Raw genomic sequence first — 14,384 nt, forward strand, 5'->3', positions numbered from 1 at the left:
TATGGATGAAATCTACTTTATTATGGGTCTTCCAGTTTCTGGATTCTACATTTCGGATTGAAGAAGACTGAGGGAAATCCTTCAGCCCACGAACCTTCAACAGGCCCATAGAATAAAATTAGTACATGATAATAATACCAGTTAGGCAACTGTTCTCTTCACAGCAGTTGACTTGAGTTGATCACCATTTAATATGAGAACTATAGTAATAAACTGCAACTTCATGGAAGTCGAGGTGTACGAATAAGACTTTATGCTTTCTTTTTTTTTTTATAAGAAAAAAGTAACTTCAATTAGGTAAACGTTTTGCAGTTACATCCACTATGAATCATAGTCTCTAATGAAGAGAGTCATATATGATGGTTTGTTAAAACGTTATGTTAAATAGAAGAATAAATAATAGTGACAAACTGTTATGTTAAATTGTATTAGGTAGGATCACAATCCGTACCTAGGTAGAGAGGATAAGGTAGTGGAACTAAGTCTATAAATTATGGATTATTGTAAAGCCTTGAGATTAATGAAAACCTAAGCAACCTCCTTACTCCTGTGGAAGTAGGCTCTGGCTAAACTACGTTATTGCCTCTTATTCTTTCTTGATCTCATATCTATTAGGTGGGATAAGGATGATTTTTCATCATTTCCCTAATAGTCTCTAATTTGAATTCTTTTCATATCATTTCATCCTTTCATTTAAATTCTTTTCATATCATTTCATCTTCTCATTTGAATTCTTTCCATTCATCACTCCTTTCATTTGAATTGCTTACATTCATCATTCTTTACATTTGAATTCTTTCCATACCATCTCATCCTTCCATTTCATCAATATCCTAATTTGGCTTTGGCTTTATTAGGTTTCTCTATTAAATCATTTCCATACAAACATTTCCATGTATTGTATTTCTATGTTTATATCTTTCTTTTATTGTTCATAGTTGCTTAACAACATGGGATGTATGTTGCCTATATATTTGAGGTTCTCTCATATGAAATTATTCAACTATTTTTCCCATTGCGATTGTTTCTTAATATGGTATTAGCCTAACATACGATTCTACATCTTCATCAGCCACGTTTTCTTCTTCCTCATCTTCCATCTCTTCTTCAAAGGCTACCAATACTACGTCTTCAATGGATTCCTCTCATACGGTTCACTCTTTTGCTGCAACTGTGATCCCTTCAGCTGTTGCACCATCTTTCACCACAGATCAGTACCATAAACTTCTATCTCTGTTGGAATCTGGTAACATTCCACCATTGGCAAATGCTGTAGGTAAAGTATCTTCTCTATGGGTTATTGATTCGGGTGCCAATCTTCATATGGTTTCTGACTTATCTTTATTTCATTCGGATAGTCTTGTTTCCCACGCCCAATCTATTCATCTTCCAAATGGTGGTTTTGCTCCGATTACACATATTAGGAATTGCAGCCCCATACCCACTTTACCTCTCACAAACGTATTACACATTCCTTCTTTTGGTTTTAATTTATTATCTGTTACCCAACTTACCCAACAACTTCATTGTTTCATAACTCTCTATCCTGATCATTGTGTGATACAGGACCTACGTACAAAGGAGAGGATTGGGCTAGGCAAGGTGTACAATGGACTTTATTATTTGGAGTTGGATTATCCTGTCGCTATTGTTGTTTTACCAGCCAAAGACCTTTGGCATTCTCGTTTAGGCCATCCATCTTTAAAGGTTTTTAGTTATATTGCACATCTGGATCCTAATATTTCTTTTCCTAAAGATTGTGTTTGCTCCATTTGTCCTTTAGCTAAGCAAACTCAATTTCTTTTTCCATCTAATACAATTTCTACTACCTCTTGCTTTGAATTGATACATTGTGACATATGGGGACCTTATTTCGTTCCCTCAATTTGTGGTGCAAAATATTTTTTAACTATTGTGGAAGATTTTTCACGATACACCTGGGTGTTTTTGTTAAATCATAAATCTGATGCTTGGTCCCGATTAAGAGAATTTTTTGCTATGATCAAAACCCAATTTGGATATCAAATTAAACAATTCCGAACTGATAATGATTGTGAGTTTTTTAATCATCATTCAAATGTCTTTTTTACAACCCATGGTATTATTCATCAACATAGTTGCGTTGATACACCCCAACAAAATGGGGTTGTTGAACGCAAACACCGTCATATTCTTAATGTGGCCCGTGCTCTCTCTTTTCAACCAAGTCTACCTCATAAGTTTTGGGGTCCTTGTGTTTTGACAGCCGCTTACCTAATTAACCATTTACCCACCCCCCTGTTACATGGTAAGTCACCACTTCAAGTTTTATTTGGCAAAATCCCTTCATATTCTCATCTTCGAACTTTTGGATGCCTTTGTTATGGTCATAACCATTCATCCATTCGTCATAAATTTGATCCCCGAGCATCTCCAAGTGTTTTTATTGAGTATCCATATGCACAAAAAGGGTATACGATTTATGATTTACAAACCCATAAGGTTTACATTAGTCGTGATGTCACATTTGTTGAAGATTATTTTCCTTTTTCAAAATTGGCATCCCCATTATTGCCTGTTTTACCCATTGCAGCTTCAGATATTGATAGTTTACCCATCTTATTAGACCCACCCTTATCAACCACACCCTCTCCCAAACCGGTTGAAGAACCTCCTTCACCCACCCTCCCATCCACTACCATCTCTCGGCCATCTCGGGTTCATCGACCGCCACCCCATCTTCAAGACTATCATTATTACGCCATGGATGCCCAAGCTCCTCCTTCATGCACAGGTACACTCACTTCTGAAAGTTGTTTTATATCCTATTATAGATTATCATCACCCCATTTCAGGTATCTCAAGGCCCTCAATGCTATAATTGAACCTACAAGTTTTGCAATGGCTATTTTTCACTTGATTGGAAGGAGGCAATGGACAATGAAATTGCAGCTCTTGACCTTAACAAGACTTGGTCTCTTGTACCTTTGCCCCCAAACAAGAAACCAATAGGTTGTAAATGGGTTTACAAAGTTAAACGGCATTCAGACGGGTCAATTGAGCATTATAAAGCGTGTTTGGTGGCAAAGGGTTATACTCAAATTGAGGGGGTTGGGCTTTAACTCTCAATGTGAGAGGTTATATATAGTGGGAGTTATAGCCAAGATCGATCTATGTCCCAGCAAATCTATAACAGTCACATTCTGCTGCAATGGCTTGTGTTTTAGGACAAAGGGCTTGCCTCTTGAGCAATATGACTATTGAAATATATCCGTTGGACTCAAGCAGCTTACCTTTGGTACAAACAGCTTGCCCTTTGTACCAAACGGCTTGCCTTTTGTTTCAGCCACCGGACTATCCTCTAGGGTTAATATAAGCTGCAGACTTCTTTGTTTCCAGTATAGCAACAAAACCTAGCCGATTGGTTCTGCAGAGTTTATTGAGATACAGGATTATCAAGGGACAGCCAACCTTGACAGTTCTAGACTAAAAGATTCATGGCGCCTGGGGAGGCACTAGATGGGATGGGAGGCCTCCCGAATCCCTTGTTGAAGATGGTTCATATTTGCAGAGGGGTTGGGGGGCTTGGAGATTCTATGCACCAAGTAGATTCTGTCGGTTAATATTGGAGCATGCTTGGGCCTTGAGACAAGTGCTCCGTGCATGCCAATCCAGGTGCTAATGGTTTGGAGAGAAGTACAGTTCCTTGAATTGGTTGGACAGATGTGTAGCAGATGGTGCTTTCTGCTTCCTCTCTGTTGATACAGAATCCTGCTCGTCCTTTCCTGTCAAGTTCCTGCAAAACACGTGCTCGAGCTTAGGGGGTCAAAGTACGTCTCCGACAAGCAAATCAGTACCAATGAAATATGATAACAACTACTCAATAAAGAATTTAAGTAATTGATTATACAAAATATGAATACTTACCTTCTTCTGCTAGCTTGTGGTGTTTATATAGTATCAAATAACAGAGTTAGATTTAAATATAACTCTAAGAAGAGTTATTTACCTGACACACTCCTCTACAAAGTTGATGTATGGTCAGAGTTTATCTTGATCGGGTCTTCTTAAAGATTATGGTCAGTCTTACTATAAACCGTATGATCGAACCTCGTTCTATTCAACAATTGGTCGAGCTATACAAACCTGTGAATAGGCAGGGTTGTAAAATGACCATTCTAATCATTAACACTCTCAAACGAAAGAAGTGGGAGGGGGAGACAGAGGCAGCGAAGCAATATCAAGGATTTTGGACGCATAAGTTAACGAGCATTTGTGAAGGGGAGATTGATCCTAGGGAGGAAAGAATCGAGATGGCTTCCAAGTGGGCTAAGATAGGGTGGGCTGCCAGTGGTGGGTTAGTAAAGCGATTAAAGGCCCAACCTCCAACAGGGAGGTCTTGGTTCGCACCCATTCGGCGACATTAATATTTTCATTTCCATCCAAGTATATTAGAAGCTATTAATCAAAAAAAAAAAAAAAAAAAGATAAGGTGGCCTCTTCTAGGCTCGCTGAGTTAGGATTCAATAAAAGGTTGCATGGCCCATCCAAGTATATTAGAAGCTATTCATCCAAAAAAAAAAACAAACAAAAGATAGGGTGGGCTCTTCTAGGTGGCTGAGTTAGGATTGGATAAAAGGTCGCGTGGGCCTTTCAGCTACTGTTTAGGGGTTAAATGGTAGGCCAACGGGACTTGAATTATAAAGACAGACATAAGGACAGAACTGACCTGACCTGCGCAGAGATTTTTTTCTTTTTCGCTTTTTTTTTTTTTTTTTTTGGGTGTTGGGGTGAAGGATCTGCTCAGAAATCGCTCAACTACCAACTATGACTGCATATGAAACTTCCTCGTCAGTTTCAACATGTCATATGAAATGAAATTCTTCTCTATGACAGAACATGAAATGAAATTGAACGCTCGAAGACATGGCTCTAAAGTCTAAACTGTACGCTTTGCTGATCCTACCCGTTTCTCATGCCCATCTCAAGGAGCAAAAAAGCAATAGGGAACACCAACCACATACAAAATTTAATTTAATACTTTACAGCCAGCAGCCACGATTTAGATTCCAGACCACAAACAGCAAAGCCAGCTTTACTTTTTTTAATATAGCCAGTCAAAGCTGTGAGGGGTCGACCTTCGTCAGCTGAGAACAAGGTGGTCACCACCCAAACTCACTCCCCTCTGGAATCTCCAAAGGGTATTTATTTAGTGGTTGCTGTGATGAGATCAGGATTTATATGATAAAAGGCAAGGCAGAAGCGTGTAAGAATCCAATCAAAGACAAAGAGAGAATTTTAAACATGACAAATATAACAACTTACCATCCCAAGGGCATCATATATTTACAAGCTGGAAAATGACCCCAGAATTAACATATTTCCCCCTTTTTACAGATTTCTCTCTCCAGAAGCCCTCGAAAGGTGAGTAAAATCAAACCCCAGAAACCAAGATACAAGGACTCCCACCAAAAACCCTTCTGCCTAAACCATCTAAGAACCAACCTAACCCAGATTGAAAAAACCGAAACTTAAAAGAGGAGGAAAAGGGTTGTTGGCTTGTTCTTTGCCTAAACACCTTACCCTCCTCTTTCTTATTTCTGATGAGATGATTACATCAACATACTTACATACATAATCAACATCATCATCCTTCTTAAATACACATACATACAAGATAATTAACCCACCTTACTAAATCGAAGATGATTTGCCGACGAAAGATAATTATGTACAGTAAATAACAGAATTCCCCCTTTCTCAACTCTTTCTATATCGTCGATCTCTACTGAAAAAACCGATTAGATCTTCTTCTCCTCCTCCTCTTTGAAAAATCAAAAACAGTTGGTGTTGTTGTTGGTCGCGTTTCTTTTATAATAAAAGCTTAAGTGTCTCTTCTATGTACCTTTCGATGATGGGAAGTAAAGGGCTTCTTGTTTTAGGCTACGGCAGGGATGCTGCAGTTTCGCCTATCCCTGTCGAGACAATCGAACCCCTCAATTCTCACAGCCGCTGGCTTAGCCCCGAATTTCATGCGTGCACAGCCTCCTTTCCTTGCAGCGGAGGATGGTGACGGCGAAAGTCGAGACGGCACGGCGACCGGTGCCGGCAACGGCACTGGCACTGTCAGTTTCTCGTCCCCAAAAAGGGCGTCTTGGATTAGCGGGTTGGTGGCCCTGCTTGGAGGTGACCCACAGAAAAACGGGGGTGAAGAGGCCACTTGAGTGGTCTGTTCTGCACCATAACCACCCTGAAAGAAGGAAAAAGCCAAAAGAATCAAAATTTTGTTTATTTTCCTTAGAACAGAAAGAAAGAAAGTTGCAGATCTGAAATAATGGTGCAAAAGGAGAACAGCAGAATAGTTACCTTTGTGAGAATTATATCAAGAAGCTCTGACCCTGCCGTCGAATCGCACAGCTCCGCTTGATGACTGCTGCTCGAAAAAGAAAAAACCGGAGTCGAATAAGAATTTTTGAACGATTTTTCCAGGGTAAACAGGATGAGGTAGAGACAAGATGAATAAAGCTAGGAGAAACTACCTTAACTGCCATCTCAACGGCCTAGGGTCGTAAACGACATGGTTGAAGCCACCGAGTCGCCGAGGTTTTGGACAAACAACACCATCTTTCCGATCGGAGATGGAAACGGTGCTCCTGATTTCTTCGCATGCTGCAAAAGAGTTTTGTTGGAAACCGCAGTGATTCATCTTGTACAGCTGCCTGAGATCTAGAGCCAGAAACGAAGCACAAGAACAAACCTACAAGAAACGAGAGGGCAAGAGTTATAGATCTAACCAACAGAAACGCTATTCTCTTCAATAAAGTAAATATCTTGATGGATTTCCAACAGATCTTACGTTGTAAAACCTATTTAAACTTATCACCGTCAAATTCAAGCAGCCAAAAACGGAAACTTCAATAATCTAGGATAATCTCAACCGTAACGCCAGTAAGTTCGGGATCAACTTGGCGAACAGAAAACGGAATTAAAAATTTTCTCTTTTTATCTTTCCGATCCACAGAACCATAACAAGAAAAACAATTTCCCGCAAACCGCAGCTCCCAAAAAAATTCCACAGATCAACTACATATTTATCTTCAGAAATTTCAGACAAAAACAGCTCACAATCTCGATAGAAACCATAAGCGATTAGATCTGTTGCGAATACCCCGGTTGAAAAAAACTTACGGCTTCCATATAAAACCAAAGATTTCACCAAAAATAAAACCTTTAAGATCGGAAGCTCCAGCTACCACATATTCAACCAAAACCTTATCCAAAAAAGAGGAAAAAAATAACTCAAACGCCATAAGAGAAATCGGATTTCCTATCGGAAAGAGAGAGTACCTCAGCTCAAACTCTGCAAATGAAATCTCCTGGTAGAGGAGGAATCGAAGAAAGAGGAAGAAGATAATTTAGAGAGCTACAGAAAAGGGTTATGCATACGGGGAACCACGACGAAAGAAGGATAGTGGTAGAGGTGCTGGGTCAGATTTATAAGAGGAAAGGTGAGAATAAATGAGCAACCTGCAATCTTCACAGCTCACAAACCCCAATTTGCTCTCTCTCTCTCTCTCTCTCTCTCTCTCTCTCTGTCTCTTTCTCTTTCTCTCTCTATTATAATATTCTCTCTCCCTCTCGCTGTCAGCGATTTTTTTGTTTATAATATTTTTTTAAGTGATCAGTTGATCACACAGGCGGTGCCTCCCTCACCCGTTCCACGCCTCCTTCGATGAGATTGATTTTTTTTTATTTTTTTAATAAAAAATAAAAATAAAAATGATAAGGTCATGACGGTAAAGTTAAAGACCGTTTAAACTTTAAACGTAGAATCTCTTATTTCTCTCTCTCTCTCTTTGTCTTGGGAAGCGAGGTTCGGCCGCTCGGCCCTCGGGGTTGAATGTGGGACAGAAATTATTATTTTATTTTTATTTTCAGTTTTGCTGATCTGTTTTGGTCTTCTGTCTGTTTCCATACTGTCGATCACGTGGGTTTAGACTTCTCTAAAAAAGTTTAGTTTTATAAAGAGAGAAGAAATGGGGAGCACCAATCAAGGGGCTGGAAGAGAGAGAGAAAGAAGAAAAAAATTTGTTGGTAAAACCTTGACCGTACATCAGAGTTTTTTTTTTTTTTCTTTTAAGTAACGTGAGAGATACTTTCATGATCATCAAAGGATGAGATGAAATTACTAACTAGTACTTCTTTCAGCATACAACTGGATATTTTCACTTGAAGAAAAGTTCTATTCTTTTTCTTTCTTTTTCCTTCTTTTTCCATTCAATTTTTTCTTGGAGGGAGGGGGAAGGAGAAAAATGGAAAATCACCCTTTCATTTCATTGAAAAGCAAAAATTTTATATCAGAAAGTTATTTTTTATGTTTGTTATAGTTTTTGTTTTTTGGTATGATATGTCTGTTAGAGTTGAATCAATATATATAAAGGGTTATGCGTGGCACGAAGGATGTTGGATGACTATTCAATTTTTGAGTATACTCTTTAGGTCCAAACACATAGGAGTAGGATGACTATTCAATTTTTGTGCATGTTCCTCCATGGAGAACTTTTGTCGTTAAATCTATTAAGATTTATGTACGTTGTTAATAAATAAATTAAGGAAAAGAAGTGAGGGATGTACATGAATGGTACTCTATGTAATAATATTTTATTAATTGTTTGGTGAATTGAGAAAGATATTAAGAGTTAAATTTATACACATATCTCTCTCTCTCCCTCTCACTCTCCCTCTCTTTGTTTTACTCTAGCCATGCGTAGGGTGAAACAATGGTTTTGATTGTCGGAATTCATCACGGCCCGTTAACTGAATAGGCTAATGTTTGTTTCCATGTAGTCTATTACGTGAAGCCTCAAATATAATTAGAGGGAGATATGCCCAAGAGTAATATGATTATTAGGACTTAATCACAAGGTAGCGATGATGAACGAAGAGATTGCAAGAGAAACAAGTGCGGTGTAGAATCAAACACTTGACCTTCTGGGAGTTTGGACTCTCTATTAGCAAGCATCAGTTAAATATTAGCAGTTATCTTTTAATTGATATTTTGACTTCATAGGATTGTTGGCAATTATCAACTTAGAAACGCAATTTGTTGCACGTCCATCATATTTTTTTATGACGATATAATATATAGATTTGAATTGATCAATTAAACAAACAAAAAATATATTTGAACTGATCAATTTAATAAAATTTAGGATTCAACTTGATTTGGTGTTGTTTAAATAAATTAAAAAGTTTCAATTATGGAAACCTATTGCATGGTGTCAATAACATCTTTGCCATCCTATTCAAAAAACACAAGCTGCATGCTCTCTTCACAAATTTAGGTCAATTTGCAAGCATGACTATCTTGTCCTGCGAGGTGCGACCATGGTCGTCAGACTGAAAAAGGTGCAATCAAAGCTTATTTCGGAGGAATAGAATGCTTTCCAGAAAGGAAAGAAAATCTCAAATGATATTTGTATGGCTTCGAAGTTTGCAATATGTTGCATGCCTAGTGCACGAAGGAGAAATTGGGTTGAAGTTGGATGTCTAGAAAGCATACGATTCATTGTTTTGAGAATTTTTATTTCTACACTCCTAAACGGGGCTCCAACGGTTTCCTTCGGGTGGAGTGCAACCGACGTCAAGGTGAGCCCCTTTCTCCTCTCTTATTTATAATTGTTGAAGAAGTGCCATGTAGAAGCTTGAAAAAGAAAATGATGCTAACAAGTCATATTAAGCCGATATCAAATGTAAAAACAATAGAAATGTCTGCCACTCCCACTCTCCATATGGTTGAATGCATCTAATGAATATCTTGTACATCTATGTTGTTTTGAGAATATAGTTTTATTTTCCTTTTTTCTTTTAAGAATGTTTAATGTCAACTTATCGATTTCAATTCGAAAAATAGAAAACAATAAATTAATAACACGATGTTGAAGTCCCCGAAGGAACTTACCTTAGGTCAGACCCTTTGGATTGGAGGCACTTATCAATGACGCTGATACCTTATCCAATACAAAGGAATATATGAAGTTCTCCACTCATGTCTCAAGTGTCCACCTTAGATGCTCTTAGGTTATATGCCAACTTAAAAAGGAAGGTGAATCTTTGACATTTACATAAATCTATTCTATTATTTGAATTGAGTAATACAATATACTACTGAACATTTTATTAACATTCAAATTTGTGGAATATGCTATGTTCATGACATCTTCACTCATAAATAACTTATAGTCTTAATCATGAGGGGAAAAAATTGTTTGAAAACACATTTTTGAAAAAGCTAGAGCCTAGAGGATAAGCATCATGGATGCCATGCTATTAAGTTTGACATTAATTGATTAAAAAACCATATAATAATCAAAAAATTTAAATAAATTATACTTCCATGGTATAACCTTTTCTTCTAAAAAGTTTGAAAGAGATATAAAGTAGTAAATTTTCAATTACGTATTTTTTTTCTTAGCAGCTGTCAATTATACTAAGTTTATAAGAATAAGTAACATATTTTTTTACTTGTATAAGATTTCAAAGATTTCATGATAGAAGTTATTCGCAATTTACTTGTTTGAAAAAAATAGTTTCTCCAAATTGTAGAGTCAAGATGAATCTCAATAATACATTTATTTATGTCATGTAGCAACAATTAAAAATCACCTATGGTGTAGATTATATGATAATCATCTCCATAGTTAAGTGAATGACCCTTAGTTCCAAAAAGAGAAAGAAGAAGAAGAAGAAAAAACACTCTAAGTCGCCATTATCATAAAAGTTAGCATTTTTATTTCCGCTAGTAGGCTATTATAGTGATATATTCTATATTCCCTATAGCTTCCTCTTCATTCAACACAAATGAGAATCAAAATTCCTTTTGTTAAGATTAAAAAAATCAACGGGAGCGTTGATGTAAAGATTCTCTGATTAAAGTTATTTCTGATCATGTCAACACTTTAGGTATATGGTGGGACCATCCTCTTCCACAATAGGTAGAGAAGACAAGTATATTAGGGCATCAGAACAACGAATTGGTCCTATGACGTGAGAATGGAGAAGCTTTTTTAAGTAGATGCATTCATAAGTCATAATTAATAACTAGATCTATTTAACCAAGTAAAGTGAGGTAGATCTATTCAATTGTTATTTAGTCCAGGCGTGTTTTGTGTGTTAAACTTGAATGATGCACGTTAAATGCTCAACATCTGTTGTCTACGGTCGAGATTTTTTCATTTTGCAAGTGGGTAAAAAGAGAAACAGATAGTTGAGATTTCGATCTCGACTGTAGGCAGCACAGAGCTGTGCATTTAAGACTGTAGGTAGCATAGAGTTGCACATTTAAAACCATAAGCATCACAGAGCTGCGCAACACTTGAAGTGCAACCTGTGTTTTGAGTATGCTCCCAAGCATGTGTTCCAAGCAGTGATTAGAGGCAATGGTCATCTCTGACTCTCTACTTCTTCCTCCCAGGTAGAAAATCCCAATTTGTTTGGTAAACAAAAGAGGGGAATGCAAGAGCAGCGACCTAGCGCCCCCCGCTACGCAATGTTCGGACTTTGTATCGAGTACGACCTATGCAAGCATTAGCCCTGTGCACTACCAGCGCAAGCACTAGCCCCGTCAGCGGAGTCCCACCGGAGGCCTAGTATAGTCCACAAAAGCCGGTAGCACTCATGCCCAGGCCAAAGAGCACATAACTATCCAATGCAAGAAACAGAGGAGGAGCAAGGGATTCGAACCTGGGACATGAGGTATACCAAACCACTTGGGAGTGAGCTTGGAACCACTAGACCACCACCCCCAAGTAAAAATCACAATTTGGCTGTAATGTAACAAAAGTGTGAAACACAATATTTCATTAGTTTAAAAAAAATACAATATTTCCTATAGATAAGATTGGATTTAGATTGGTCTGACCCAATCCAACCAATTGACACCTTCTAAAGGGGAGAGGAGAAATCTAATCAATCTAATAGATCGTGGTTTGGACTTTTATAAGGGTAAGAAAGGCATTTCACACTAATGACAATTACCAAACCATGTAGTTAATTTCCCCATCTGTAAATGATAAGCATGTGTTCTTTGGGGACCCCATTGGACCACGATTGATTGAGGTCCAAGTCCAACCATATTATTCACTACCAAACTATATGTGTACACATTAAGAAAAAAAGGAAAAGAAAAAAAAGAAAAGAAAGAACCACATATATATATATATATATATATATATATATATATATATATATATATATATATATATATATATATATATATATATATATATATATATATATATATATATATATATATATATATCAAATGATCTCTCTCACCGGCCACTTAGGATTAAAGATTTGATTAATTGACTTGACGACCACCATCTCACCTTCTCTTCTCTTATCTTCTCATAGCTACTTCGCTTTGTTCTTTCTTTACTTGTTTTCCTCTCTCTTTTTTTACTTGTCTTTTAAGTTGTTTATAAAATTATTAGGTGGGCTTTAGTTGGAAGGGCCAACATTTTTTATTTTTCCTCTCTTAGCGGTTTAAAAAATCTTCAACAAAAATATCAAACTTGGACCGTTAGCTTCTGGTCCAAGTACCTTTGGTTTTAGCGATTCAAACACGGCTTTGAATGGAGAAATTTCGACTCTCAAATTATCTGTCACCGTCCAAACTAGTCGGGCCAATCAAAATGAACGGTTCAACCCGGATCGAATTGTATCAAATCTCAAAACTGAAAACAAACTAGATTGACAAAAATCAAACATGAGATGAGATCCATTGAAACTCATATGTCACACTTTTTAAAAAATTAGGACCTAAATCGATATGATCAGATGAATCTTAATCATTTGATAGGGTGACTTAAATGTTACTCGATCATAATAACTTTTGAAAACTATTTATGAAAGTTTTTTAACTTTCCAACATAAAAGGAACATGTTGGGATCATTCTTAGTTGCTCACTTTTATTCTAAGCAATCATTTAGATAAGACCTATCATCTTTTTATGTACTTGCTCTCTTGCCCTCTTAATATCTTCATCTATTCCCTCTTAGTCCCTTGTGCACTAGAATTAATCATCAGTTTCCACTGTCACAACTAATGATTTATCTTTCTCAGAGTATTTGTTGTATTAATGAAATTTATGATCTATTCTACCTGATGTCTCTCAGATATGGTCGTGGTTTCAACTAAGTCGCACTAATACCTGAGTGTCTTCCAGTATCCAGAGACGATAAGTCCTACAAAAAATGTCAAACGCGGGCCAGCTAGGATGCTGGGTAATCACTTCTGATGACTAAATCAAACAATTGATCAGACTTAGGTCCCGTGCAAGAGCTACACAGGAATTTGCTAAGAATGAGTTCGTGTTTTATCAGAGAGGTGAGTATTTATTTAAATAGTATGCGGGTTACCTCTTCGATTGCAGACAGGCTTCCCTGACGGTGGCCGCCCAATTAGCCTTGGACAGGCTCCCCCGTTGGTTGTCCTGCCTAATCATCTTCGAGGTTGACCTTCTATTTAGGGTGGTGTTGCCATATAGGTTTGGTGTAAATGAAGCCTTCCATCCGTGAGATTAGCCAATATCTCAACTCGGTTACCACTGGTCGGGCCCACTCCCAGTCGGGTGAAATCATCCCATATCACTACCCAAAAAAATAAATAAAATAAAATCTATCATCTATCACATATAATCTATATATTTATTGAATCATACTTTCACTGCATTGATGTATACTTATGTACAAACTGACCCATGCTCTATTTCTTCTATGTTTTCTAATTGCATGAAATTGCCTCAGTCATGTGCATTAAATGTGCATGATGGTTAAGTGAGATTTCATTTTCGAGTGTCAAATTTCAATGGTCGAGACTGAAATCTTGACCGAAATTTCAATCCGACGGACTAAAGTGATTCGCTTGACGGTCCTGAGCATTTATGAAGCAAAGTTCGCAATTACAATCCTCTTTTCTTAAAAAATTTAACTACAGTCGACATTACAAAACTTTATTCCCCTGATTCAAACTTTGTTTCATACTTTGATAAAGATATTTATAGATTAACCTGACAGATAAGCTTGACATAAGCCATTATTTATGTTAATACAATACTAATTTGGCCGACAAGGAAGAATTTTATATAAAAAACCTGACAAATAAATTATAAAATTTTAAGCTACAAGGCCTCCATTTATCCGCATGTGATGCACCTATAAATATTAAATTAAAGTTAAAACGTGGAACCTTCCTATTGAATTATTTAATGTTTGTGGTCCTTCATTTGTATGATCCACCATGGTTTTATAAAGAATTCACTCATAGTTTTTTACAACTTGAACATGGTATGTTTTGTTATTCTTTTAAAAAAATTTGTGGTCCTTCATTTGATAATAAGAAT

General features: G+C 37.1%; 1 protein-coding gene across 2 annotated transcripts; it reads right to left on the reverse strand.

The window, feature by feature from the left end:
* Nucleotides 1-5,257: 5,257 nt before the first annotated feature.
* On the reverse strand, nucleotides 5,258-7,548 carry LOC149012551 (uncharacterized). 2 transcript variants are annotated; one of them, XM_089159988.1, is made up of 4 exons: nucleotides 7,327-7,548; nucleotides 6,519-6,736; nucleotides 6,346-6,409; nucleotides 5,258-6,229 (listed from the first exon to the last, which is right to left on the reverse strand). In XM_089159988.1, exons 2-4 carry the CDS (start codon nucleotides 6,683-6,685, stop codon nucleotides 5,918-5,920), a joined length of 543 nt encoding a protein of 180 aa, XP_089016114.1. In that variant the 5' UTR covers nucleotides 6,686-6,736; nucleotides 7,327-7,548; the 3' UTR covers nucleotides 5,258-5,917. The 2 variants fall into 2 exon arrangements, with proteins under 2 accessions (XP_089016114.1, XP_089016112.1); XM_089159986.1 differs by having other exon boundaries at nucleotides 6,346-6,412; nucleotides 7,327-7,547.
* Nucleotides 7,549-14,384: the final 6,836 nt, after the last annotated feature.

The sequence above is a fragment of the Hakea prostrata genome, chromosome 6 (genome assembly GCF_041222555.1).
Source record: "Hakea prostrata isolate BN-2017 chromosome 6, UWA_Hpros_2, whole genome shotgun sequence".
Classification (NCBI taxonomy): domain Eukaryota; kingdom Viridiplantae; phylum Streptophyta; class Magnoliopsida; order Proteales; family Proteaceae; genus Hakea; species Hakea prostrata.